At 55.1% G+C, this 27171-nt stretch overlaps 2 protein-coding genes across 3 annotated transcripts; one reads left to right on the top strand and one right to left on the bottom strand.

The window, feature by feature from the left end:
• Positions 1–25: 25 nt before the first annotated feature.
• On the bottom strand, positions 26–8754 carry TFPT (TCF3 fusion partner). Of its 2 annotated transcripts, none has more exons than XM_032271108.1 (6): positions 8321–8754; positions 7394–7652; positions 3790–3860; positions 1221–1290; positions 922–1140; positions 26–175 (listed from the first exon to the last, which is right to left on the bottom strand). In XM_032271108.1, exons 1-6 carry the CDS (start codon positions 8341–8343, stop codon positions 56–58), a joined length of 762 nt encoding a protein of 253 aa, XP_032126999.1. In that variant the 5' UTR covers positions 8344–8754; the 3' UTR covers positions 26–55. The 2 variants fall into 2 exon arrangements, with proteins under 2 accessions (XP_032126999.1, XP_032127000.1); XM_032271109.1 differs by lacking the exon at positions 8321–8754 and adding an exon at positions 8077–8313.
• PRPF31 (pre-mRNA processing factor 31) lies at positions 8531–27081 on the top strand. The gene is made up of 14 exons (XM_032271099.1): positions 8531–8896; positions 11513–11697; positions 11811–11871; positions 14781–14864; positions 15320–15417; positions 18138–18244; positions 18642–18811; positions 19384–19541; positions 21654–21743; positions 23774–23901; positions 24003–24075; positions 24741–24869; positions 24956–25054; positions 26659–27081. Exons 2-14 carry the CDS (start codon positions 11521–11523, stop codon positions 26782–26784), a joined length of 1500 nt encoding a protein of 499 aa, XP_032126990.1. The 5' UTR covers positions 8531–8896; positions 11513–11520; the 3' UTR covers positions 26785–27081.
• Positions 27082–27171: the final 90 nt, after the last annotated feature.

The raw sequence follows: 27171 nt of genomic DNA, 5'->3' as shown, positions 1-27171 counted from the left end.
TGGGAACAGGAGACGGCGGCCAGGGTGAGTGCGGGGTCAGTTTACTGGGCATGGGTCAGTCAGAGGGTGGGCTGGCTAGGGTCGGGTAGGGCAGCAGTTTGTCTGGACCCCGGGAAACCCAACTGGAATCCAGGGCCTCGTCTGCTTCAAAGCCAAAGTCTTCCTCGACCTTAATCTGCAGGAGATAACGAAGTGTTAGGGCTGGGAATCTAGAAAATCCAATTAGCTTCACTGTTTTTGTTTTCATTTTGTTTTGATTTTTAAAGAGACAGGCCCTCACTCTGTTGTCCAGGCTGGAGTACAGTGGTGCCAACATAGTTTACTGCAGGCTCTGCCTCCCACCTGAGGATCAAGCGATCCTCCCACCTCAGCCTCCCAAGTAGCTGGGACTAGAGGCACAGGCCAACCAATCCTACCTTTTTTTTTTTGGGGGTAGAGATGAGGTCTCAGTATGTTGCTCAGGGAGGTCTCAAGTGAACCTCCCACCTGGGCCTCCCACAGTGCTGGGATTACAGGCCTGAGCCACTGCACCTGGCCATCCTCACTGTTCTAGTCTTGCCAGGCCAGTCAGCTTCCTCCTTATACCTCAGAGGCAATTCCAGTGTTCCTGGGTCCAGATGCTCTTCCGACTTTCCTCCCCTCACTGGGCCTTCTCTTCCGCCCTCTCTTTGATCCTTCCCTCTCCTCTCCTCCCAGCCTTCTCCAGTTATTTTCCTTCTCCAGGTTTTCTCCTTTCCTTTCCAACTTTGCCTCCTTTTCTACCCAAGCCTTTGCCCCATTTTCCAGCCACCTCCCTGCCTGATCCTAGGCTTCCAACACTTCCTGTTTCACCTCCTCTCTCCAACTTCTCCAGGCCCCGGGAGCCCTGAACTTGACTCCACCCAGCCCCAGGCCTTCCCCTTGAGTGTCCCCCTTCCTCACCTGCACCGGTGCCAGCTCTGGAGTCAGCGCAGTTCCTGCTCGACGTCCATCCCGTGGCACTCGCCTCCTCTTCCGCCCACTGGGCCCCTCGATGGGGACTGGGCTGCCAGGTTCTGGGGGTGCAGGAGTCCTTCTCGGTGGGGACAGTGCATCTTTCTCTGGAGGCTCATTCTCAGCATTGCCTGGGGTGGGGGCATCTGTGCCCTGGCTGCCCTCATCCTGGCAGGGAGGAGTGGGAGGTAGGTGATGGTGTGTCCTGGGCTCCCAGTTCCTGCCCCTCCTGGAGGCCCGGCACTCACCTCCAGCACAATGGTGAACTGGCTGGCCCGGTAGTCATCCCCGTAGGAGTCCAGCACTCTCATGAGGAACCTGCTCAGGGAGAAGCCACCGATGGAATGAGTTAATCTCCTGGCAGTTGGGGAAGAAGGGCCACAGGATAGAGCTCAGCTCCCGCTCCACTCGAAGCCAAAGCTGTCCTGGACCCAGGAGGTCCTGAGCTCTGGCGCTGGAGGCCTGGACTGGAGCAAGACAAGGCAGCCATTCTGAGGCTGAGTTTCCTGCTCTGCAAACGGGATGACAGCCTCGACTGGCTGGGTGCCGCGGTGGTGATGACGCAGTGATACCAGAGGATTTCTGTAAAGTACTTAATGTGATATCGGCACTTAGGAAACGTTCATATGTGAGTTAGAGTTTTTTTGGTTTTTTTTTTTTTTTGAGATGGAGCCTTGCTCTGTTGCCCAGGCTGGAGTGCAGTGGCACGATCTCAGCTCACTGCAACCTCTGCCTCCTAGGATCAAGCAATTCTCCCGCCTCAGCCTCCTGAGTAGCTGGGATTACAGGCACGTGCCACCATGCCCAGCTAATTTTTGTGTTTTCAGTAGAGATGGGGTTTCACCATGTTGATCAAGCTGGTCTCAATCTCCTGACCTTGTGATCCACCCGCCTCAGCCTCCTAAAGTGCTGGGATTATAGGCATGAGCCACCACGCCCGGCTGTGAGTTAAGAATTTTTGTTGATAACTAAAAAGAGAGAGGGGAGTGCAGACCACTTCTACTGATAACCTTGCCTTTTATCAACACTGGCTTCTCTCGTTTCCCCAGTCCCTGCCTCCAGAGTTCCTTACTTTTAAAGTTCTAATTGATGGAATGCTTCCTCTGCACCAGCGCCTGGACAGAAAGTTTTTTGTTGTTTTTGAGACGAAGTCTCGCTCTGTCTCCCAGGCTGTAGTGTAGTGGTGTGATCTTGGCACACCACAACCTCTGCCTCTCGGGTTGAAGCGATTCTCCTGCCCCAGCCTCCCAAGTAGCTGGGATAACAGGTGTCTGCCAAGCTAATGTTTGTGTTTTTAGTAGAGACGGGGTTTCACCATGTTGGCCAGGCTGCTCTTGAACTCCTGACCTCAGGTGATCCACCTGCCTCAGCCTCCCAAAGTGCTCAGATTACAGGCGTGAGCCACCATGCCTGGCCAGGATGCTTTTCAGACAGATCTTGTTCTTTACACATGCCCTGAGTGCCCGCTCTGCTGTCGGTGCTGTTCTGGGGGCTGTGCTGAGGGCACATCAGAAGACAAAACAGAGGCCCCCGTTGCTGACGGAACTCAAGTCACAGCATAGACAGACAGTGAACAAGCCAACAAAAACACAACGGACCAGAAAGCGGGAAGGAGGTGGATGATACCGGGATTGGAACTTCGAAAGCTGGTGGCAGAGGCCTCACCAAGCAGATGCAGGAGTGGCAGGGCCGAGTGAGTGCCCAGTTTCTAGCGCAGCAGGCAGGCAGGTGTGTGGGGCGCTCTGAGCCAGGGCCTGCTCCGCTGCCGCAGGACGTTCACCTTTACTCTGAGTCAGCTGAGAACCACCTCCAACGGGTGGAGGAGGGGCTCGGTCTGTCTGACATTTCAGAAGGACTGGCGGGGCTGGAGAACTTGCATTTGCACCAAGTGCCCAGGTGGCCCTGATGCTGCCAGTCCACGGGCCACGCTTGCAGAACCATGGGGCTGGGCTCCAGGTCAGCGGTGCGGAAAGCCTGATTCTCACTTAGCTGTGCAAAGTTATTCAGGGAGGTTTTGCATGCACACAGGCTTTCTTAATTCTGTACCCAAAAGGCCACCGATCCCTTTCATAAACTCCTGATCTGAAAAACCTTGGCTAAGGCAGGGCACGGTGGCTCACACCTGTAGTCCCAGCGCTTTGGTAGGACCAGGTGGGTGGATCACCTAGGTCAGGAGTTCGAGACCAGCCTGGCCAACATGATGAAACCCTGTCTATTAAAAATACAAAAATTAGCCGGGCGTGGTGGTGCACACCTGTAGTCCCAGCTATTTGGGGAGGCTGAGGCAGAAGAATCACTTGAACCCGGGAGGTGCAAAGGTTGCAGTGAGCCGAGATCACGCCACAGCACTCCAGCCTGGCCACAGAGTGAAACGCTATCAAAAAAAAAAAATCTTGCCTACAGGTACAAAGAGGAAAAGGTGGGGCTTGCCCTGGCTGTTTTGAGAGGAGACTTGGGCTAAGGGAGAGGCAGGGAGGCAAAGAGCAGTGATCTAAGCGAGAGGCTGTGTCCCCAGGCCCAGGTCGGTGGCAGCAGAGGAGTGAGAAGACGTGGGTATATTCTAGGCGTAGAGGTAACAGGGAGCAGCCCACTCTACCCAGCCCTCCCTCAGTCCCAGCGCTCAGCACTCCTCCCGCCAAGACCGAACTCCACCATTCCTCCCTGCCTGCCTCAGCCCCAGGCCCTCATCTCCAGGCTCTCTTCCTTGTGGCTTGTGAGGGTTGGGAGGTCATGGGAGTGGGGAGACACGAGGGGGTGGGAGTGTCTGGGAGCCGAAGCTCACGGGCCCGGGGTGGGGGGGGGCACAGAAGGGGTTACCTCCGCTCCTGCTGCAGCCTCCGAGTAATCCTCTGCACTTGATGGAGCCTGTTCAGGACCCGCTCGTTCACCTGGGGGGCGGGAAACCCATATGAGCTGGATCCCACTCCTCCCATTCATTCGTTCAATGGATGTGTAACGGAGCATGTGCTAAGCTTGGGGGAGACTAGACAAAGACCCTCCAGTGGCCTGAGGCACCTCCACCTTCCCATCCCTCCCACTCCCCTCTCACCACGCTGGGTCCTGAGTGCCCTCCTGTGGGGCCTTCCACATGCTGTTCCTCTACATGGACCCTCGACTCAGCCATTCACGCAGCTCACTCCCCACTCCCTCAAGTCTTAGGTCAACTGTTAACCTGCTCAGGGAGCCCAAACTTCCCATTAAGCCGAAACATACCAGGCCAGGCGCAGTGGCTCACACCTGTAATCCCAGCACTTTGGGAGGTCGAGGCAGGCAGATCACCTGAGGTCAGGAGTTCGAAAGCAGCCTGGCCAACATGGTGAAACCCTGTCTCCACTAAAAATACAAAAAATTAGCCAGGCGTGGTGGCATGTGCCTGCAGGAGAATCAGTTGAACATGGGAGTTAGAGGCTGCAGTGAACTGAGATCATGTCACTGCAGTCCAGTCTGGACAGTGACACCCTGTTTAAAAAAAAAAAAGGCTGGGTACAGTGACTCACGCTTGTAATCCCAGCACTTTGGGAGCCCTAGGCAGGTGGATCACCTGAGGTCAGGAGTTCAAGACCAGCCTGACCAACATGGTGAAACCTCGTATCTACCAAAAATACAAAATTAGCTGGGCATGGTGGTGCATGCCTGTAATCGCAGCTACTCGGGATGCTGAGGGGAGAGAATCGCTTGAACCCAGGAGGTGGAGGTTGCAGCGAGCTGAGATCGCACCGTTGCACTCCAGACTGGGCAACAAGAACGAAACTCCATCTCAAAAAAAAAAAAAAAGAAAAAGACCTGAGTTCAAATCTTGGCTCTGGCCTTGGCATGGTGGCTCATGCCTATAATCCTAGCACTTTGAGAGGCCAAGGTAGGAGGATCACTTGAGGCCAGGAGTTTGAGCTCTGTGCTTGGGTGTGTTACTTAATCTCTCTAAGCCTTAATTTTCTATACTTGTAAATAGGAGTAGTAACAGGATCTATTCGTGGGGGCTGGATTATGAGCAGAGGCTCCAGTTGAGTCCCTTTGAGCCTAGGTGTCCATCTGTTAAACAGAGTTTGGAATATGCCCCAGCCTCCCTCCTTACAGAACTCTCCAATGCCGTCATTAAGAGTTGAGGCCACGTGCAGTGGCTCATGCCTGTAATCCTAATATTTGGGGAGGCCAAGGCGAAGGGATCACTTGAGGTGAGGAATTCAAGACCAGCCTGGGCAACATGGCGAAACCCCACATCTACAAAAAGTACAAACGTTAGCCGGGTGCAGTGTGCCTGTAGTCCCAGCTATTTTGGGGTCTGAGGCAGGAGGATTGCTTGAACCTGGGAGGTTGAGGCTGCAATGAGCTGAGATTGTGCCACTGCACTCCAGCTTTGGTGACAAAATGAGACCCTGCCTCAACAAAGAGGAGAAAAAAACGCTGAAGGCAAGGAGCAGTGGCTCACACCTATAATCCCAGAACCTTGGGAGGCTGAGGCGGGTAGACCACCTGAGATCAGGAGTTTGAGACCAGCCTGGCCAACATGGTGAAACCCCATCTCCACTAAAAATACAAAAATAAGCTGGGTGTGGTGGCACACACCTGTAGTCCCAGCTACTCGGGAGGCTGAGGCAGGAGAATCACCTGAACCCAGGAGGTCGAAGTTACAGTGAGCTGAGATGGCACCACTGCACTCCAGCCTGGGCCTCCCCAAACGAGACTCCATCTCAAAAAAAAAGTTATGTCCCCCTAAAAGGGGTGTTAAGGCCATAACCCCCAGTACCTCAGAATCTGACCTTATTTAGAGACAGGGTTGTCACAAAAGTAATCAAGTTAAAATGAAGCCAGTGGCTGGGCCCTAATCCAGTATGACCGGAGTCCTTATAAACAGGAAACTGGGACACGCAGACACACGCAGAGGGAGCAGCAGTATGAAGATGAGGATGGAGATCAGGCTGATGCTTCTATGTGCCAACGACTGCCAGCAACCTCCAGAAGCCAGGGGAGAGGCCTGGAACAGATTCTCACAAGCCCGCCGACACCTTGCCTTGGACTTCCAGCCTCCAGAACTGTTAGGAATTTCTGTCCCTTTTTCTTTTTTTGAGATGGAGTTTCACTCTTGTCGCCCAGGCTGGAGTGCAGTAGCTTGATCTTGGCTTACCGCAACCTCCACCAGCAGGTTCCAGCGATTCTCCTGCCTCAGCCTCCCGAATAGCTGGGATTACAGGCGTGCGCCACCATGCCCACCTAATTTTTGTATTTTTAGTAGAGAAGGGGTTTCACCATGTTGACCAGGATGGTCTTGATCTCTTGATCCCGTGATCCACCCGTCTCGGCCTCCCAAAGTGCTGGGATTATAGGCGTGAGCCACTGCGCCCGGCCTATTTTGTGTTTTTAGTAGAGATGGGTTTCACCACATTGGTCAGGCTGGTCTCAAACTCCTGACCTCAGATGATCCATCCACCTCGGCCTTCCAAAGTGCTGGGATTACAGGCATGAGCCATCGCACTTGGTCAGGAATTTCTGTTCTTGAGGGACCCTGTTTGTGAGGCGTTATGGGAGTCCTAGCAAACTAATACAGCTGTCTTCAGAGAGTTTCAAGCATCCAGACCTGATACTGTCCCTCCTCCGTCTGAAACCCTTCAATGGCTCCTCCTCACTTGAGGGAAAAAAAAAATCTCCAAACTTTGTGTCCTGTTGTTCCTGGCCTGCCAGGATCTGAGCCCTGCCTGATGTTGTTCCATCCTCATTGATTTTTTTTTTTTTTTTTAGACAGAGTCTTACTCTGTCACCCAGGCTGGAGTGCTGTGGCATGATCTCGGCTCACTGCAACCTCCACCTCCTGGATTCAACCAATTCTTATGCCTCAGCCTCACGAGTAGCTGGGACTACAGGTGCACACCACCACATCTGGTTAACTTTTTGCATTTTTAGTAGAGATGATGGGGTTTCACCATGTTGGCCAGGCTGGTCTGAAACTCCTGACCTTAGGTGATTCTCACGCCTTGGCCTCCCAAAGTGCTGGGATTACAGGCATGAGCCACAATGCCTGGGCCATCCCTCATTCTCAGCAGGGAGGCTGATGCAGTCATTCACCCTAGACAAATTGGAGTTTGCAGTGGCAGCGTGGGGATTGAGGGTCAGAATGAATGGGTCGAGAGGAGTGATCCTGGCAGGGGCATGGGAGATGTGAAGAGCCTGGACTTTCACCTGGCTCTACTACCTATTGAGAGACCCCTGGGAGACATCACAACACCCATCTGGGTTGTCAGGGAAGCTCCACAGGAGACAGAGGGGCCTGGCACAAGGCCAGACACATATGGATGCTAAACGAGTGAATAAATAAGCGAAAGATTCATTCAGCGAGCCAAGGAAGGCCAGGCATGTGGAGAGGCAGAGATGGCAGGGGCAGTAGTTTAGGCCGGAGGACCCCAAAACCGGGGGATCCGCACTCACCTACCTGCTCGATCTCCCGGCAGCGCCGACCTAGTGCCTGGTACTTTCTGCGATTTAATTCCCGCTGGCGCCGCCGGCGACCCCGGGCTGCCTCTTCCTCTTCATCTCGCTCCCGGAGCCCTGAGCCACCCAGACCACCTGACACAAACTCCACTTCCGTCTCCAGCTCACTCTCCAGGATGTGGCCACCAAACAGGGGAGGCAGCGCCAACTCTGAGCCTGGCGGCGCTGAGAACTCCTCAAAGCCCACGGCTGCCATGGTCCTGAGGGGCAGGGAAAGGCTCAGGGGCCCTGGATCCTGGACCCTCAGCCCCTCTTCCCATTGAACCAGCAGCCCAAACCCCACACCCTCCTTCCTTAGATCCCAGAATCCAGGCCCCCAGCCCCTCCTCCCTCAGACCCAGGAGCCCAGGCACCCAGCCCCTCCTCCCCCAGCCCCAGGAGTCCAGTTCCCCAGCCCCTCCGCCCCAAGACCCAGAAGTCCAGGTCCCGGCGCCTCCTCCCTCAGACCCAGGAGTCCAGGTCCCCAGCCCCTCCTCCATCAGACCCAGGAGTCCAGGTACTCAGTCCCTCCTGCCACAGACCCAGGAGTCCAGGTCCCCAGCCCCTCCTTCCCAGGATCCAAGAGTCCAGACCTCCAGACTTTTTCTCTCCAAGGACCCAGGGAGTCCAAGTCCCAACCCTCACCCAGACGCAGGAGTCCAGGCTTCCAACCTCCTCGTCTCAGATCCAGCAGTACAAATCCCTAGCCTTCTCGTCTCTCAGGATGCACCAGTGCAGACCTCAGTCCATAAAAGGGTTCTAAGGTAAAGCAGCTGCAAGAACTACAACCCCCATCAGCCCTCAGGGTAAAAGGTCATATGGTTGCACGCAAATGCAGGTGCGGTGTCTTCTGGGATTCGCAGTTTTTCACAAGTGCTCAGTCACTTACCCCTCTCTCTGCTCCAATTCCATCTCCGCGAGCTCCGGGAGCCCCTGGCCTCACAACTTCCAACCTCTTAAATCTCAAGGTTAAGCCGTTTGCAAAACTACTTGTCCCATCAGGCCCCGCGGCCGAGGACGGCGGGACGTGGCTCTAGGCCTTGTGGGAGTTGTAGTTTCTTGTTTCCGGCTTCGCTTCCGCCCACCCCCACGTCCACCCCGAATCCCTACTTAAAGGCCTTGCTTTCTCGTCTAACGCCGCAACCAGTCCTCTGAGTTGCCACAGTCTTTCTTCTTGTCTTGATGCCCCGTCGTCCAGCCACAGAGATTCACCGCTTAGCAGGATCGGTCCACAGCGGGCCGTGAGTCTGATCAGCCCCTCTCCTTGCTGCTTACCGCCTCTCTCCGCCTAGCGCCAGGTGCTAATAAAGTTGTTGTTCCAAACGCTGCCAGGAACGTCGCGAACGGGGACCAATCAGAGATGAGCTTTCCCTCGATAACGGCGCGAGTATGAGACGTCATCGGTGAGCGACGAGCGCTCTGGGGAAGCTTACTTCTTAGAAACCGTGGTGCACAGGGAGGAGAGGTGAGTGTGATGGAGACGAGTGGAGGGCGGGAGGCCAGACTCCTGGGTCTGGGAGAAGACGTGAGGAGAAAGGCGGGCCTTTACAGCTTTTTTTTTTTTTTTTTTCTTGAGACAGAGTCTCGCTCTGTTGCCCGGGCTGGAGCGCAGTGGCGCGATGTCGACTCACTGCAACCTCCGCCTCCCAGGTTTAAGCACTTCCCTGCCTCAGCCTCCCGAGTAGCTGGGATTACAGGCGCACGGCACCACGCCCAGCTAATTTTTGTATTTTTAGTAGAGACGAGGTTTCCCCATGTTGGTCAGGCTGGTGTCGAACTCCTGAACCCAGGTGATCTTCCCACTTCGGCCTCTCAAAGTGCTGGGATTACAGGCATGAGTTACCGAGCCCGGCCTCTTACAGCTAGTTTACCCAAAAGTCTTAATATGCGCCTACCATGGTGTGGCCCTGGGGTTGTGGCAGGAGCAAACATTGTTCCCTGCCCTGTTAGAGCTTTGGTTGCTGCCTGGCAGGCAGGCTTTATCAAGTAATTATTTCATTAATCACACGTGTGAAGTGCGTTACTGTAGACACACAGAGCGTGTGGGACGCGTATAACAAAGCAACCTCCTCTAGTCTAGACTGGGGCGCCTAGGCCAGGGAGGTAAAATGTGAGAGCTGAAGGCTGAGGAGATGCTGGGCTGCTAAGGAGTGAGGAGAGCCGGGTGCGGTGGCTCACTCCTGTAATTTCAGCCCTTTAGGAGCCCAGGCGAAAGGATCATTTGAGCCCAGGAGTTTGAGACCAGCCTGGGCAACACAGTGAGACCCCATCTCTACAGAAAAATTTAAAACTTAGCTGGGCGTGGTGGTGCGTGCCTGTCATCTCAGCTATCAGGAGTCTATGGGGGAGAATCGCTTGGGCCCAGGAGGTTGTGGCTGCAGTGGGCTATGATGGTGCCACTGCATATTAGCCTGGGTGAAGAGCAAGACAATGTCTCAAAAAAAAAAAAAAAAAGAAAAAAGAAAGGCCGGGTGTGGTGGCTCACATCTGTAATCACAGCACTTTGGGAGGCTGAGGTGGGTAGATTGCCTGAGTTCAGGAGTTTGAGACCAGCTGGGCAACAAGGTGAAACCCCGTCTCTACTAAAATGCAAAAAATTAGTTGGACATGGCACCGTGTGCCTGTAATCCCAGCTACTTGGGTGGCTGAGACAGGAGAATTGCTTGAGCCGGGGAGGCAGAGGTTGCACTGAGCCGAGGTCGTGCCACTGTGCTCCAGCCTGGGCGACAGAGCGAGACTCCATCTCAGAAGAAAAAAAGAAAAAGAAAAAAAAAAAAAAAAAAAATGAAGGGAAGCCACTTTGATTGCAGGGGACTCTCTGTACAAAGACCTGGAGGGGGGAAGAAATTGATGATGTAACCCACTCAAGTTTCTGCTAGTCACAGGCCAGACTAGGAGAAGAGAGGGATAGTGAAAGTCAAGCAGCTTTATTGATCAAATGCTAGCAGATGGGAAATGGCCAAATGGTCTTTGAAAGACCATTTCAAACTTTAGGCTGGGGAGAGGGGCTAAAAGAGGGAGGCATACAGGAGTGATGCTAGGATGAGGTATGTGTGTCTTGCTCTGAAGGCTGTCTTGAGGCATGGGCCACCTGAAGCATGGGCTGGTGTCATGTCAACAATGGCCAGGTTGTAGATTAACTGCCCTGGGATAATCTCTGGAGTTTTGCAGCTGGGTTTCCATACCTAGTTTGTTGCAAGATTAGCCCCACCGTGGCTGGGCACGGTGGCTCACGCCTGTAATCCCCGCACTTCGGGGGGCCGAGGCTGGCGAATCACTTGAGGTCAGGGGTTCAAGACCAGCCTGACCAACATGGAGAAACCCCGTCTCTACTAAAAATACAAAAACTTAGCCGGGAGTGGTGGCTCATGCCTGTAATCCCAGCTACTCAGGAGGCTGAGGAAGGAGAATCACTTGAACCTGGGAGGCGGAGGTTGCGGTGAGCCAAGATCATGTCACTGCACTCCAGCCTGGGCAATAAGAGGGAAACTCTGTCACAAAACAAACAAAGAAAAAACCAAAAAATTAGCCAGGCATGGTGGCAGGTGCCTGTAGTCCCAGCTACTTGGAAGGCTGAGGCAGAAGAATCTCTTGAACCCAGAGGTGGAGGCTGCAGTGAGCCGAGATTGTGCCCCTGCACTCCAGCCTGGGTGACACAGCAAGACTCCATCTTTAAAAAATAAATGAAGATTAGCCCCTGGAACTTGCAAGTAAGCACATAGATAAGCTGGTGCAAGAGAGTATCTAGAGGGAAAGGAGGGAAACAATTTCAAAGTATGTTTTCAAGGCTAAAAGCAAGAAAGGAAAAAAAAAGTTTCAAAATGCATTTGGAATCTAAGCCACTTGATTACAGGAAGTCTTAGCAGGGTGGTGGTCGCAGGGATATGCTGTGTCTTGCACACGCAGGAGCTGGAGACTGGACAGTGAACAAAACAAACTAAAGCAGCTGTTGATGTGGAGCCTGCATGCTGGTGGGATTGGTAAAGAAGGACCAAGGCCTTCTGGGGGAGAATCTTCTCAGTGATAAGGAGGGACTTTGTCAGGGCAAGTGTTTAGGGAACCCTACTCTCCCTCTCCACAGGCCTCGGGATGTCTCTGGCAGATGAGCTCTTAGCCGATCTCGAAGAGGCAGCAGAAGAGGAGGAAGGAGGAAGCTATGGGGAGGAGGAAGAGGAGCCAGCGATCGAAGATGTGCAGGAGGAGACACAGCTGGATCTTTCCGGGGATTCGGTCAAGACCATCGCCAAGCTATGGGACAGTAAGATGGTAAGTGGACAAGAGGCATGGATAGCAGGGGGCTCTAAACGGTCTCCCAGAAAGGGGTGATACAGGCTTCTTTTTGAAGAGTCCTGGATTCTGACTCTCCTCCTTTCCTGCAGTTTGCTGAGATTATGATGAAGATTGAGGAGTATATCAGCAAGCAAGCTAAAGCTTCAGAAGGTACTTCCTCCCCCTTCGTGCCCCTCCCCATCTCCTGACTCTTCTGCCAGGCCCCTTGGCTCCTTTGCTGCTTGTGGCTGGGTATATCTCCCTCTCAGCCTTTTCCAGAGCCTTCTCTTTTTTTTTTTTTTTTGTTCCTCCCCAACCCATTCCCTTTTCCACTAAACATATATTGCATCGTAAAGCTCATGCTTCTTAAGTCCTTACTGTGTACTGAGTTTACTTAATCATGACAGGACTTAGCTTGAGGTTTCCCAGACTTCCCTGATTCACATGACCAGTTATAGGGTTTTGGCCACATCTAGAAGCCACTTGTCCTTTAATTGCTTAACATATTCTTTGAGTCTAGGACTTTTTTCTTAAATTTTATCTAAGAAGAAAGCAAATTGCTACCATGAGTGGGAAACTGGTATCACTCGGTAAAGATAAAGTCACCATATAAAAATAAATGTGTTATTATTAAAGTATCATCTAAAACCTTTTCTCACTTCCAAATTTCCGGAACACTGGCTTATCTCCTGAGTAGTCAGACTAAGTCTTAGAGGGCAGTTCTGTTACCACTCCCATTCTCTTTTTTTTACTTTTTCCTTTAGACAGAGTCTCGCTCTGTCGCCCAAACTGGAGTGCAGTGGTATGATCTTGGCTCCCTGCAACCTCCGCCTCAGATTCAAGCGATTCTCCTGCCTCAGCCTCCCGAGTAGCTGGGATTACAGGCATGCAACACCATGTCTGGCTATTTTGTATTTTTTTAGTAGAGACGGGGTTTCACCATGTTGGTCAGGCTGGTCTTGAACCTCTGACCTCAAGTGATCAGCCCACCTCGGCCTCCCAAAGTGCCAGGATTACAGGCATGAGCCACTGCTCCCGGCCTTCCCATTTTCTTGAATGGAATTTCTTGACAACAGGAAGCCATGGGAGGTTGCTGGGCAAAGAAGTGTGTGAGAGAGCAGAGGTTCAGGAGACCCACTGCCTACTATCTTTAACGTTTACCTGGGCACCCAGTTGAACCCCCCAGGTCTGTGCTCTAATGTGCTTAAGGTCTGGTGGAAGAGGCAGGCCAAGTTCCAGACAGCCGTCAGTGGGTGATACCAAGCTGGGGCCACTGGAGCCACAGGAGGGACTAGCTGACCCTGCCCCAGGGGTCAGGGAAGAATTGATGGCTGAACTGGACTCTAGAGCATGAATGCATATGCCAAGCAAAGAAAGGGAGGAAGGGGGCCAGGAAAGAAAGCAGCATGCCCAGGGCCTCAGACACTAGGAGTGAGAGGGCAGGCTCAGGAACATGCCAGATCCCACAGAGTTCCAGATGCCAGGCCGGGGAACTTCTCCATCCAGAGAGTTACGGGACCCAGAAAGTGACATTTCCTGACGTCAGGCCAGGATCAGGGACGAGTCAGATCCCGCCATACCCTGTGTCTGGTTGGAGGGGTAGACATGAAACATTTCACAAGCACAGGTGGCAGGTCCTATTTATTGGAGTGCACAAGTGCTGCAGGTACACAGAGGAGGCATCTGATCCTTCCGGAAAGGGAGGGAACAATTCTGAGTCACTGCCTGAGTCTTAAGGACTTCAAGAGCCATTTGGGCATCAGGGTTAGGAGCACAGATTCTGAAGCCACCCTGCCTGGGGTCAGATTTAAGCTCTGCTGTCTACTGGCTCTGTGACATCAGGCAGTTAGTATTTGTATGACATTTATACAGAGCATCACTTTTTGTTTGTTTTTTGAGACAGGGTCTCACTCTGTCACTAGGCAAGAATGCAGTGGCACAAACACAGCTCACTGCAGCCTTGACCTTCTGGGTTCCGGCGTTCCTGCCTCAGCCTCCCAGGTAGCTAGGACCACAGGCATACACCACCATGCCTGGCTAATTTTTTTTCTTTAATTATCTGTAGAGATGGGATCCCCCTGTGTCGCCCAGATTGCTCTCAAACACCTGGGCTCAAGCAGTTCTCCTGCCTGCGCCTCCCAAAGTGCTGGGATTACAGGTGTGAGCCACTGTGCCTGGCCCCCTATTACTAAAGCACAAAGAAGGGTTTTCTGGAAACAGACATGGGGAGAGGGAACAGCATATGCAGAGGCCAGGAGGGGCCAGATGCAGTGGCTCACCCCTGTAACCCCACCACTGCAGGGGGCCAAGGCGGACGGATCACCTGAGGTTGGAAGTTCGAGACCAACCTGGCCAATGTGGTGAAACCCCATCTCTACTAAAAATACCAAAAAAAATTTAGCTGGGCATGGTGGCACATGCCTGTAATCCCACCTACTCAGGAGGCCGAGGCAGGAGAATTGCTTGAACCTGGGAGGCGGAAGTTGCAGTGAGCCGAGATGGTGCTCTGTAGCCTGGGCAACAAGAGCGAAACTCCGAGAAAAAAAAAAAAGGCCAGGCGGAGTGGGTGTCCAGGGCACTGCGATCAGTCCTTTATGGCTGGAGTGGAATACAATGGGGTATGATGAGAGGGAGGGGTGGGAAGGGCAGAAGCCAGGCCGCAGAGTTGCTGAGCCAGCAGATCGGACTGGACAGCTCCCTGTATGCCAGGTGCTGTTCTGGGTACTCGGGGTGCAGGTGTAGACAATGCAGGCACAGCACTGGTCCCTGCAGAACTTCCGGTGTTGGGGACACCATGACTATCAGTCTGGGGAGCTTGGTCATGAGCCTTAGGGCTGTGGGAAGCCAGAGGAGGTTCAGTTCCGGGGTAGAGGGGGTCAAGTCTAGAGTGGTCTGGAGGGAGAGAGATTGGAGACAGGAACACAAGATCAGGGACTCTGCAGACATCAGCCTGTCCCCGGTTTACTCTTCAGCCCCTCTTTCCTGACCCCCTCGCAGCCTCATCCTCCATCTCCCGCAGCTTCGGGACCCAGGAGGGCATAGGGATTTAGATACTCACACTCCGTTCTGTGTCCTCACAGTGATGGGACCAGTGGAGGCAGCCCCAGAATACCGCGTCATTGTGGATGCCAACAACCTGACCGTGGAGATTGAAAACGAGCTAAGTGAGTGCCGGAGGGGAGGCAGACGCAGCCCCGTGTAACGCCCCTCATGCCCCCTCTCCCTTCCCCACTGGCCTTTCCCAGGGTCCTGCCCCTGAGCCCATGCTCAAATCCAGGTTCACCTGCTGTAACAGTGGTTTAAAGAAGGAAATTTGTTCTTCTCTTATGTATGAGTCTGAGCAAGCACTTGGGGATGGTGTGGCCTCAGCTCTTTCCATCTTGTTGTTCGTCCACCTGTTCACGGTGCAAGGTGGCTGCCCCACCTCCGGCCATCACCTCCGAATTCCCACGAGCAAGGGACTTCTTCTTCTTAAGAACATGTCACCACAGCTCACATCTTACAGAGCAGAACAAATTCCCGTGGTCATACCTAAAGGAAGAGGGGGAAATGGGTGTTAGGGCAACCAGCAGAGTCTACCTCCTGTCTTACCCGAGACCGCCTGTCCTGTCCACCCTAGACATCATCCATAAGTTCATCCGGGATAAGTACTCGAAGAGATTCCCGGAACTGGAGTCCTTGGTCCCCAATGCACTGGATTACATCCGCACAGTCAAGGTGAGCGCCGAGAAGGCGGGGTGCTTGGGAAGAACTGTGGCTTCTTGCCCGACTTCTGCCGGTGTGAAGGGGCTGGTGGGGCTCACTCTTGGACCCGCTCCCAGAGGCCTTGGGGTCCGGAGATGATGGAAGGAGTGGATGGTGGCTCAGTGGCCTGCTCTGCCCAACGTGGGAGTGACAGAAGCTGGACGGGACTTCCTCAGGGCTCCCCTCCTGCCCCAGTCTCCCAAGAGGGCTTCCCGCTGGCCTGACCTGTGCTGCTCCCACTGTGGTCAGAGCCGGCGGCATTGAAGTTGAGATCCGAAGGTTGGCACGGGACAGGCATGCGGAGATTTGGGCGAGAGAGATGTTTAAGTGCAAAGAGCCTGAGAGGGAATAAGCCAGGGGGGAGTGACGCGGGGAAGGAGGGAAGTGGAAGAGGTGGGATAGCGTTGGGCCTCTGGGTCTTATGAGAGAGCCAAGGAAGGGTTCAGGGAAAGAGGGGCAGGTGCACGTGAGGCAGGGAGAGGAGGAGGTCCCCACGCGTGTCCAGGGAAAGATTAGGATGGTGTAAAGCCACAGCCCTAAGGAGTTGTGGGGTGTCCCCTATAGCTATGCAGAGGATCCGAGAAGTAAAGAGACAGGACAGCCGGGCGCGGTGGCTCACGCCTGTAATCCCAGCACTGTGGGAGGCCGAGGCGGGTGGATCACGAGGTCAGGAGATCGAGACCATCCTGGTCAACATGGTGAAACCCCGTCTCTACTAAAAATACAAAAAAAAAATTAGCTGGGCATGGTGGCGTGTGCCTGTAATCCCAGCGACTCAGGAGGCTGGGGCAGGAGAATTGCCTGAACCCAGGAGGCGGAGGTTGCGGTGAGCCGAGATCGCGCCATTGCACTCCAGCCTGGGTAACAAGAGCGAAACTCCGTCTCAAAAACAAACAAACAAACAAAAAAAAAAAAAAAAAAAAAAAGACAGGACACAGAAAGACTGGAAAAGACAGCTGGGCTCAGGGGGCCACACCACTTATGAGCGGGGACAGGCGAGGGCCTGAACGTCCAGAAGCATCTGTATTATGTACAAGGCAGGGGGAAGGGTCGTGAGTGAGGTCACTACGGGCTTAATGATAAGGCATACATAATCACATGAGGAGCAAGCGAGGGGGCCACCCCATAAGGTCACCTAGTCAGAGAGGTGAGCCGTGCGCAGTAGTAGTGGGTCATGTACAGAGAAGGGGTCCATCCCCATTAGGTCACCGAGGCAAGGAGATGAGCTGTGTGCAGCAGGTTTTAGGTGCAACGCTTCTTTTTTTTTTTTTTTTTTTTTTTTTTTTTTTTGGGGGGGGGACGGAGTTTCACTCTTGTTACCCAGGCTGGAGTGCAATGGCGCGATCCTGCCTCAGCCTCCTTAGTAGCTGGGATTACAGGCACGCGCCACCATGCCCAGCTAATTTTTTGTGTTTTTAGTAGAGATGGGGTTTCACCGTGTTGACCAGGATGGTCTTGATCTCTTGACCTCGTGATCCACCCGCCTTGGCCTCCCAAAGTGCTGGGATTACAGGCTTGAGCCACCGCGCCTGGCCCCTAGGTGCAACGCTTCTTTATCTGGGGGCTGCAGACTTCAAAGGATTCTTATAGAAAGGTACTATAAACCCATGCAGTGGGAGCTGACAGACTTGTGCTCTTCTCTAAGATATTTTATGGGAGGATGATTTGCACTAGCACAGAAGCCAGAAAAGGCTGACAGCGTGTACAGCTGCTGTGACCCGGTCACACCGGAGGGGTTCTTCTCCCTCGGTTATTTGTGGGATCTCAGGCCTGAGGCCTGCTTTCCACAGGAGCTGGATGCAAGGTACTACAACTCCTTTATCAGGAGGAGACTCTTGCTCAAAGCCTGCCATACATCATATGCCCTTTCAGGCAGGGACGCCACTGCTGGGTCTTTGGTTCTTGTCCTGGCCTGGCTGTTTTTCCCATGTACTGCTTCTGTTCTGTGACTGCTTTAGGCAGTCCTCCTACTACAAACTACTATATGGTTATATAGAAGGATTCTATAAATCAGCACTAAATGTATCGGCACAGCTCCGACTGCAATACCTATAAGATTATTTAGAATATATATATATGGTTATATAGACTGCAGTATTTATATGACTACATAGAGAGATTATATGGAACTAAGTATGCTAGATATAAGTACTAAGTATGATTATATAAGCTAGATATATGTAAGCAGTAAGTTATACTTCAGGCACTAATTGTTCTGACTATAAACTAATACATGATTACATACACAGGATTATATAAAAGAAATAGCTGAATAATAACACTATAAACTAAGATATTCTTCAGGCACTAACTAATTGTGCCTGGGGTTTGCACAGCTCTCCTTCCTTGGTGCCCATGTTGGGGGTTACCCACCAGACGGTAGTGGGGGAAGCCCCTGCAGGGAAGTGAGGCCACCGGATCAGTGCTCCCACTTGTCACGGGCCAGAGGCTTATGAGGCCTCGGTCTCCCAGACGCCACTCTGCCCAGGCTCCGTTTCCAGGTCAGCCAAAGCAGGACAGACAGTGTGGATGCTTCAGGTGGCAGAAGCAGGAGAGGCCCCTGGTGTAGAGACCCTCAGTGTAGAGACCCTGACTTTCCCGGTGTCCCCAAGACAAGACCTGAATAGGTGCTGAGCAAGAGGTTCTCCAGCCCTCCTGAGCCCAAGCCTCCCTGTCTCTCTGCTCGCCCCCAGGAGCTGGGCAACAGCCTGGACAAGTGCAAGAACAATGAGAACCTGCAGCAGATCCTCACCAATGCCACCATCATGGTCGTCAGTGTCACTGCCTCCACCACCCAGGGGTATGTCCACTGCGAGGGAGGCGCTGGGCCTGGGCTAAGGGGACTGGGGATTAGGCCGAAGCTGCACACGCAGATGTGCACACACATGCACACGCACACACACACACACACACACACACACACACACACAGAACTGAGAGGGAGGGTGGGACTGGGGATTAGGCCGAAGATACACACACAGATGTGCACACACATGCACACACACACACACACACACACACACACACACAGAGAACTGAGAGGGAGGGTGGGACTGGGGATTAGGCCGAAGCAACACACACAGATGTGCACACACATGCACACACACACACACACACACACACACAAACTGAGAGGGTGGGGGCTGGGCACCAGGCAGGCAGGAGACCCAGGAGGCTGGGCCCACCTGCCCCTGCAGGCAGCAGCTGTCGGAGGAGGAGCTGGAGCGGCTAGAGGAGGCCTGCGACATGGCGCTGGAGCTGAATGCCTCCAAGCACCGCATCTACGAGTACGTGGAGTCCCGAATGTCCTTCATAGCGCCCAACCTGTCCATCATCATCGGGGCGTCCACGGCTGCCAAGATCATGGGTGAGGCCCCGGGGCTGGGTCCCATGGCGGGGATGGGGAGGCGTCTGCTGACACCGTGGCCTTGGGAAGCTGCATCCCTTTTCTGCAGAGTGGGGCTTTGGCACCTGGGCCTCAGCACCTGGTCTCCCTGGACATCACAGAGGTCAGCCAGCCTGGCCCCTAGCAAGGCCCTGTCCGTGGGAAAAACACTCACCTACAGCTCCTCCTCCTGCCCCTCTGCCGGAAACCCAGAGCTGACCACACCCAAGCCCTGTTGTTACGGAGCTTCTGGTTTGGTGAAAATGGTTCGCAGACATCCCTGGAACCGGGCGGTGTGGTGCAGCACAAACGAGGTGGTCGGCTTCCTGTCTGGTGCCTCCTCCCTGCACCCCCAAACCAGCTGCCCTCCCTCTCCCAGCCTCCTTTGCATCTGCCCCTCGTGGAATGAGCCAGGTTGCCCTCCTAACAGGGCCACCAAGGGGTCCAACCAGAGCCTCATGTAAAGGCGCCCAGCACACGGCGAGCTTCTGGCAAATTCATGCACCCCCACCTCTCCGCTTTCTTCTAACTGCCCCCTCCTCCCTCCTCCGCAGGCGTGGCCGGCGGCCTGACCAACCTCTCCAAGATGCCCGCCTGCAACATCATGCTGCTCGGGGCTCAGCGCAAGACGCTGTCGGGCTTCTCGTCCACCTCGGTGCTGCCCCACACCGGCTACATCTACCACAGCGACATCGTGCAGTCCCTGCCCCCGGTGAGCCCACAGTGTCATTGCCTGCCACCGGCTCCCCTGGAACTTTCCCCTGTGCCCAGACAGCCTAGCAGCCACCCCCACCATCTGACAGTAGCACTCAGGGGCCGGGAACAGGGTGGCACGGGGCGTGAGAGCCAGGGCTGTGCAGTCCACCAGCTCCGGTGCCCAGGCTCTGGCAGCGCCACCCACCCATCAGTGACCGTGGGCAAGAGGCATGAGCGCCCTGTGCCTCAGTCTCCCCCCATCAGACGGGAGCACAGCACCTGCTTCATGAGTTAGGATGAGGGCTCAATGCAGATGAAGCCCTTACAAGTCAGGCCTAGCTCAGACAAGCAGCGTCAGGTTAGCGTGCAACTGCTCCAATGACCACCCTCAGGTTTAACCGTTCACTAGAAAGACAACCCACTGAGGGCTGCTGTGCTGGGGACTTAGTTTATAACAGTTAACATCAGCCACGGGGAGACACACGGGAGGGGCAGGAGAGGTCAGCGCCCCTGGAGCTTCCCAGGTCCTCTCTGCCATCAGGACACATCAGCCTCCCGGTTTTGATGCCTAGCAGCACATACACAGACCTAGAACACAAGCAGGAGGCCAGGCGCGGAGGCTCATTCCTGTCATTCCAGCACTTTGGGAGGCCGAGGCTGGTGGATCACCTGAGGTCAGCAGTTCAAGACCAGCCTGGCCAACATGGTGAAACCCCGTCTCTCCTAAAAATAAAAAAAAAAATAGCCAGTCCTGGTGGTGGGGTGCCTGTAATCCCAGCTACTTGGGAGGCAAGAGAATTGCTTGAACCTGAGAGGCAGAGTTTGCAGTGAGCTGAGATCGCACCACTGGACTCCAGTCTAGGTGACAGAGTGAGTCTCTGTCTCAAAAAAAAAAAAAAAAAAATTATGTTGGCACTGTGGCCCACACCTGTAATCCCAGCACTTTGGGAGGCAGAGGCGGATGGATTACTGAAGATCAGGAGTTTGAGACCAGCCTAACCAACATGGTGAAACCTCGTCGTCTCTACTAAAAATATTACAAAATTAGTCAGGTGTGGTGGCACATACTTGTAATCCCAGCTGCTTGGGATGCTGAGGCAGGAGAATGGCTTGAACCCAGGAGGTGGAGGTTGCAGTGAGCCAGGATCACACACTGCATTCCATCCTGAGCGATAGAGTAAGACTCCATCTCAAAAAAAAAAAAAAAAAAAAAAAACAGGCAAGACAGGCTCTGGGACAGACAGGCCTGGGTCCAGATCCTGCTCTGTCCAGCTGTAGCAAGTGGCCTCAGGCGAGTGGCCCTGTGCCCTGCCTGGCCTCCCTCGGGGACACAGAGAACAACAGCACCGATGGCCAAGGCTCCCCTCCTGCTCTGTGTGGGGTGGTTTTTTTGGTCTTTTCTGTGACCCTTTAGATCAGGCACTGCTACTGGAACACACCCAGGGGTGCTGGTGGGTCACCCCATCCTGGGAGGAGGGAGAGTGGGCTTTAGAACCCAGAACTGGTGGGCCTGAGGCTCGGGGCTCCAGCCGCCTCACAAGGCCATCACCACTGCCTCACAGCCCTAGGCTATGGATTAAACCTGCCCCAGGGAGCCTGGCGCAGGGCCTCTGCCGCCTCATCTGCCCATCCCAGATCAGTCCAAGCACAGGCCGTAGACATCACAGGCCTGTGAGGGAGGCCAGGGCCGGCCATTGCGTCACTGTGGCTGAGAGCTGGGGCTCTGTTTGCAGTCTGGATTGGAACCCTGGCTCCATCACCTCCTGGCTGTGTCCCTAGCCATGTGACTTTGAGCCTTGGTGTCCACATCTGAAAAGGGGGTGCGATGATCACAGCAGCCCAATGTTTGAATATTTGATGAGATGGCCCAAGGGGCACACTTAGCACGGAGCTGGTATCCAGGCTGAGCGCGCTCCCAGCTAGTGTCCTTACCTGGCTCTGCCACTTACCAGCCCAGACATGGCTCTGCACCCTGCCCTCATCCCCTCTTCCTGTGAAGAGGGAGCTAAGAACATACACCTCTAGAGCCCGCAGTGGAGCCAGATGAGAAGCACCCGCGGTTGCTGTGCAGTTATGTCTGTCTGTCTGTCTCTCACACAGATTCCATCCCCGTTTTCCATTGCTCCAGGATCTCCGGCGGAAAGCAGCCCGGCTGGTGGCCGCCAAGTGCACGCTGGCAGCCCGTGTAGACAGTTTCCATGAGAGCACGGAGGGGAAGGTGAGGAGGGGAATGTGGGGGCGGCCGGGCAGCCTTTCCTCTGGGCCTGGGGTGTCTCTGCAGGGAGAGCCCTCAGCAGAGAGCCCACCCCAGCAAGCACTGTCCTACCAGGGCAGAGGCGGTGCTTCTGCTGACTCTCCCCGGGGTCAGGCGCCCCCTTCCCCAGTGCGTTCATTCCCTAGGGCTTCTAGAGGAAGGTAGCACAAACCTACTGGCTTAAAACAGCACAGGTTTGGCTGGGCAAGTTGGCTCATGCCTGTAATCCCAGCACTTTGGGAGGCCAAGGCAGGCAGATCACAGGTCAGGAGCTCGAGACCAGCCTGGCCAACATGGTGAAACTGTGTCTCTATTATAGATACAAAAATTAGTCGGGCATGGGGTGCACACCTGTAATCCCAGTTGCTCGGGAAGCTGAGGCAGGAGAATCACTTGAACCCAGGAGGCAGAGGTTGCAGTGAGCTGAGATTGCACTATTGCACTCCAGCCTAGGTGACAGAGCGTGACTCCCTCTGAAAAAACCAGCACAGGTTTACCATCTGTAGGTCAGAAGTCCAAAATGGGTTTCATTGGGCTGAAGTCAGGGTATCAGCCCAGAGGGTTCCTTCTGGGGGATTCAAGGGAGAATCATTTCCTTGCCTTTTCCAGCTGCTAGGGGTCGCCAGCATTCCTTAGCTTGTGGCCCCTCCTTTGTCTGCGAGCCAGCTGCACGGCATCCTCAGACCTCTCTTACCCTGCTTCTGTCTTCAGGTCTCTGCCTCTGTCTTTCCCCCATCTATTTTAAGGGCCCTTGTGGCTGTATTGAGCCTGCTCACATGGTCCGGGATAGTCTTCCCAGCTCACACTCCTTAAACTCCTTAACGTCTGCACGTCCCTTTTACCCTGAGGTGACATTCACGGTTCTGGGAGTTAGAACACGGACCTCCTGGGGCATGTGTGTGTTGGTGGGGGCATAGTTTGCCTTCCGCACCAGGATCTGTCCACCCTCCAACAGGGGATACTATTCAAGTAATTACTCAGTTCCCTTCTGCCTTCGTTGGTAGATGTACTCGGGAGAGGAGACATGTTTTCTGTCTTGTGAACTGTCGCTTGCCAAGCACCCCGCCTGGCTCGGCAATCAGGTGTTCCATCTCCCCTCCTCCTTTCCCTCTCCCCGTCTCACCCTGGTCTGGGTGTGGGGAATGCAGCTGTGAGTAACGCAGACAGAGCCCTGTCCCATGGTGTGGACATGGGACATTGGGGCCGGGTTGGGAGACAGTCCACAGGGGCATCTGCCCTGCACCTGGCAGGGCTACGTACACATCAAGAAGAAAAAGGCAGGTGATTGGGGTGGGGAGACATTAGGTGCTGGTTTAACTGGAATGTCAGGGAGGACCCTAGAGCTCTGAGGAGGTGAGGGTTTAACATGGACCTGAATGAAGTCAGGGAGCAAGGCACGTGCGTTCTCTGGGGAGAGTCTTCCCAGTACAGGGAGTGGTCGGTGCAGAGGCCCTGAGGCTGGAGTGCCAGGAGCCCCGGAGGAGAGAGGGGGGCCCTGGTGGAGCCTCGTGCGCCCCGAGGAGAACTCTGGCTGCAGTGGAGGGTCTGGGGGGCCAGTTTGGGATCGTTCTGAAAGAACTCCTGCTATCTGCGGTGTGCAGAGGAACAGTGGAGTCGGCTGCCCGGCTCTCGGAGTTGCCGTTTGCTTACACGAGGAGTAGGAAGGTGGAGGGTGGAAGGCTGGGGAGGAGGAGCAGGAATTCTGCTTGGCCCTGGTACATGTGAAGGGCTGTTAACGATCCCAGTGTCAAGGAGACAGTTGTCTACAGGGTACAGAATCCAGAGGAGGGGTCTGAGCCGAGATGAGGGCATCAGGTTGTGGACGGACCTGAAAACCCAGAGAGCAGATGAGATCCTCCAGGGCCCCGGAGCAAGGATGGAGGGCTAGGGTGGGCAGTCCGCTTGGGTGGACAGGCGGACAGCGGACACGAGGCCTGAGTGGGCAGCCCACGTGAGCAGCAGCAGGACCCGCCCCTTGCTCTCACCCTCCCTAGGTGGGCTACGAACTCAAGGACGAGATCGAGCGCAAATTCGACAAGTGGCAGGAGCCGCCGCCTGTGAAGCAGGTGAAACCGCTGCCCGCGCCCCTGGATGGGCAGCGGAAGAAGCGAGGCGGCCGCAGGTGAGGGCCCCTGGGGGTCCGGTAGGCATGGGGGTCGTGGAGGGGAGGGGCCGGCGTCCTCCCAGCTGACTTCCTGGCACCGCCTGCTCACCTGTCCCCAGGTACCGCAAGATGAAGGAGCGGCTGGGGCTGACGGAGATCCGGAAACAGGCTAACCGCATGAGCTTCGGAGAGGTCAGACGCCCCTAGCGCTGAAGCCATGAGGAGAACTCATGGCCACAGGCAGCCAGCCGCCACCGCCCTCTGCCTCCTGCCGCCTTCCCTCCTCTCTGTCCTGTGGCCCTGGCTCATGTCTAGGGCACGATCCCAGCCTCCTCGCTCGTCCCCGGCCTCTACTCTGGTTTCTATCCTTTCAGCCCCAGAGTGATCCTTGTCACCCCCAGAGCCTGCATCTCCCGAGCTTAGGGCCTCTGCTGCTTCCCATCACCCCAGGCTCCTCGGCCGGTTCCTCCTGCCCTCTGCACGGCCCCTCCCTCTGTGAGCCCCGTCTCCTCCGTTATCCCAGTGTCATCCCCTTGGTCCTGGAAGACCCAGCTCAGGGGCCACCTCATCCTGTGGAACCTGTTCTGGTTCCTGACACCCCCAACCCACATGCATAAGGAAGGCCTCTCAACTCTGAGCTTACAGAGCAGCGCCAGGACCCAGCCCCTTTCAGGCTCCCCAGCATCCCCGGCTTGTAGGGGCCCCCAGGCCTCAGCCAGGCCGAGTGGGTACCCGAGCAGCTGCCCGTGGGGCCAGCCAGCTGCTGACCGCGGGGCTTCTAGCTGGTGGAGGGGGTGCCTGAGTGGCTGGAGGGCGGGGCCTCGTCGCTGACTGCAGGGGCCTCCCTTTCCCCCTAGATCGAGGAGGACGCCTACCAGGAGGACCTGGGATTCAGCCTGGGCCACCTGGGCAAGTCGGGCAGTGGGCGAGTGCGGCAGACACAGGTCAATGAGGCCACCAAGGCCAGGATCTCCAAGACGCTGCAGGTATGTGCCAGACCTGGGTGGGGCCAGGGACCGAGGGACGCAGGGTAGGGTGAGCCCAAATAACAGCCTCCCTGTCCTTCCCACAGCGAACCCTGCAGAAGCAGAGCGTGGTGTATGGCGGGAAGTCCACCATCCGCGACCGCTCCTCGGGCACGGCCTCCAGCGTGGCCTTCACCCCACTCCAGGTACTTGCCCTGGGCCAGCTCTGTCCCCAGCCCTGAGACGCTGGCAAGGCCCCTTGCCCTCTGCCACTGTGAAGCAGGCCACAATGAGTCCCCTTACAGCGCTGTCATGGGGCATGTGGTGACGAGACATGCCAAAGGCATCGGCAGCACCTGGCACATAGCAAGTGCTTGAGGTTAGCAGAGACGAAAGGCACAGAACAGTCCTCATGAGCAGTGACCAGGGGCTGTGTCCAGGGGACCCTGTTTTTCTCTATGGGGCCGTGAGCGGATTACATTGCTCAGCCTCTAGGACCTGTTTGAAATGGCCAGAGTGTTTAAGGTAACCTCAGGACCCCACCCAAAACAGTTCCCAGCTAGCTGGGCTTGGGTGTCATGTGTGGGTCTGGCCCCCAGCCCAGTCAGCAGTGAGTGGCATGGAGCACGGCAGTCACCACATCATCGGCACCTCGGTTTACCATCCACAGAACAGGGCGAGCCTGCACCATGGGTGTGGGACAGCAGTGAGCTCATCTGCTCAGTCAGCGGGTGTCTGTGCTGAGTTCTGTCAGTGCTGTCAGCTCTGGGGGTGAAGCGGTGAATGAGAGAGAAGTCTTGCCTTCATGGAGCCTGTGGGTGGCCGGGCACAGACAGATCAGTAAGATGTCCAGTGCAGTAGAAGGCAGAAATGCCAGAGGGGGAAGGACATGAGAGGTGGGAGGTGGGACGGGGAGGCTTTCGTCCTAGAGCAGCCAGGGAGGGCCTCACCTTTCCCAGCCTCCACTCCCACGTTGTGAGGTGCCCAGGGCTGAAAAAGGACTGCACAGAAAGCACTTGGCACCGCACTTGCTGTTGGAGCCTGATGACGGGTCCTGTGCTTATTTTCTTTCTTTTTTTTTTTTGAGACAGAGTCGGACTCTGTTTCCAGCCTGGAGTGCAGTAGTGCAATCTTGGCTCACTGCAACCTCCACCTCCCGGGTTCAAGCGATTCTCCCGCCTCAGCCTCCTAAGTAGCTGGCATTACAGGTGCCTGCCACCACACCCAGCGAATTTTTGTATTTTTATTAGAGACAGGGTCTCACCATGTTGGCCAGGATGATCTTGATCTCTTGACCTTGTGATCCACCCACCTTGGCCTCCCAAAGTGCTGGGATTACAGGCTTCAGCCACTACGCCCAGCCTGTTATTATTTTCTTTAGAGACAGGGTCTCTGGTGCCCAGGCCTTGAAAATATTTAGGAAGTTCCAGCCAGGTGCCGGCTCCCATCGCTGGACACTGTGATCATCACTGGTGTTGTGATTTGTGCTGGGACCTCGGGCCAGCCACATCCCCCAGAGGCTCAGTTTCCTCATCCAGAAATAGCAGGATTGGCTGTCCTCAGGCATTGGTGTTTTTAGCACCCACTGGGGAACTTGTTAAAAACCTAGGTGCCCTGGTTCCTCCCCACCCTCTCCCCCCAGACCCACTGAGGCAGAATCTTCCAAGGCAGGGTGACTCCAGGGACTGGCAAACTGTCTCATGCCCACCTAAGGCCTGAGTACCATGGGGAAGGGCCTGGGGGGCTCTGACATGTCATTTGGGGCCTTCTCCTCACCCAACCCATCATCCTCTCTCCCTCACCTGCCCAGGGCCTGGAGATCGTGAACCCACAGGCCGCAGAGAAGAAGGTGGCTGAGGCCAATCAGAAGTATTTCTCCAGCATGGCCGAGTTCCTCAAGGTCAAGGGCGAGAAGAGTGGCCTGATGTCCACCTGAACGATGGCGTGTGCCCAAGGTGGCTTCCCACTGAAGGGACGTAGAAGTCCAGGCCTTCTGAAGGGCTGGGATGGGGGTTAGGGGTTGTGGCAGGGAGAGCCTTCCCCGCTGCCCACCCCAGTGCTGGACTGCCCAGGGAGGGGCCTTGGAAGAAGCCCGGCCCGGCCTCCTCCAGGACCGAGCTCACCGCCCTGGATGGGTTAGAGCAGGTCTTCATCATGCCTTGTCTTTGTTATTTTAACTGAGAAAGGAGATACTTTTTTGGAGAGTACAATTAAAAAGCACATTATCAAGATCTGTCCTTGGGGAGTGATCATTTTTCAAGCAGCTGGGGCAACTAGAATAGTCAGAGCCGTGGAGTTTTAGGAAAAGAGCTCGGCCTTCGGG

The sequence above is a fragment of the Sapajus apella genome, unplaced genomic scaffold (genome assembly GCF_009761245.1).
Source record: "Sapajus apella isolate SASKATOON/1434 unplaced genomic scaffold, GSC_monkey_1.0 scaffold224, whole genome shotgun sequence".
Lineage (NCBI taxonomy): Eukaryota > Metazoa > Chordata > Mammalia > Primates > Cebidae > Sapajus > Sapajus apella.
Note: the sequence above shows the minus strand (reverse complement) of the source record. Positions and strands in the feature narration are given on the sequence as shown.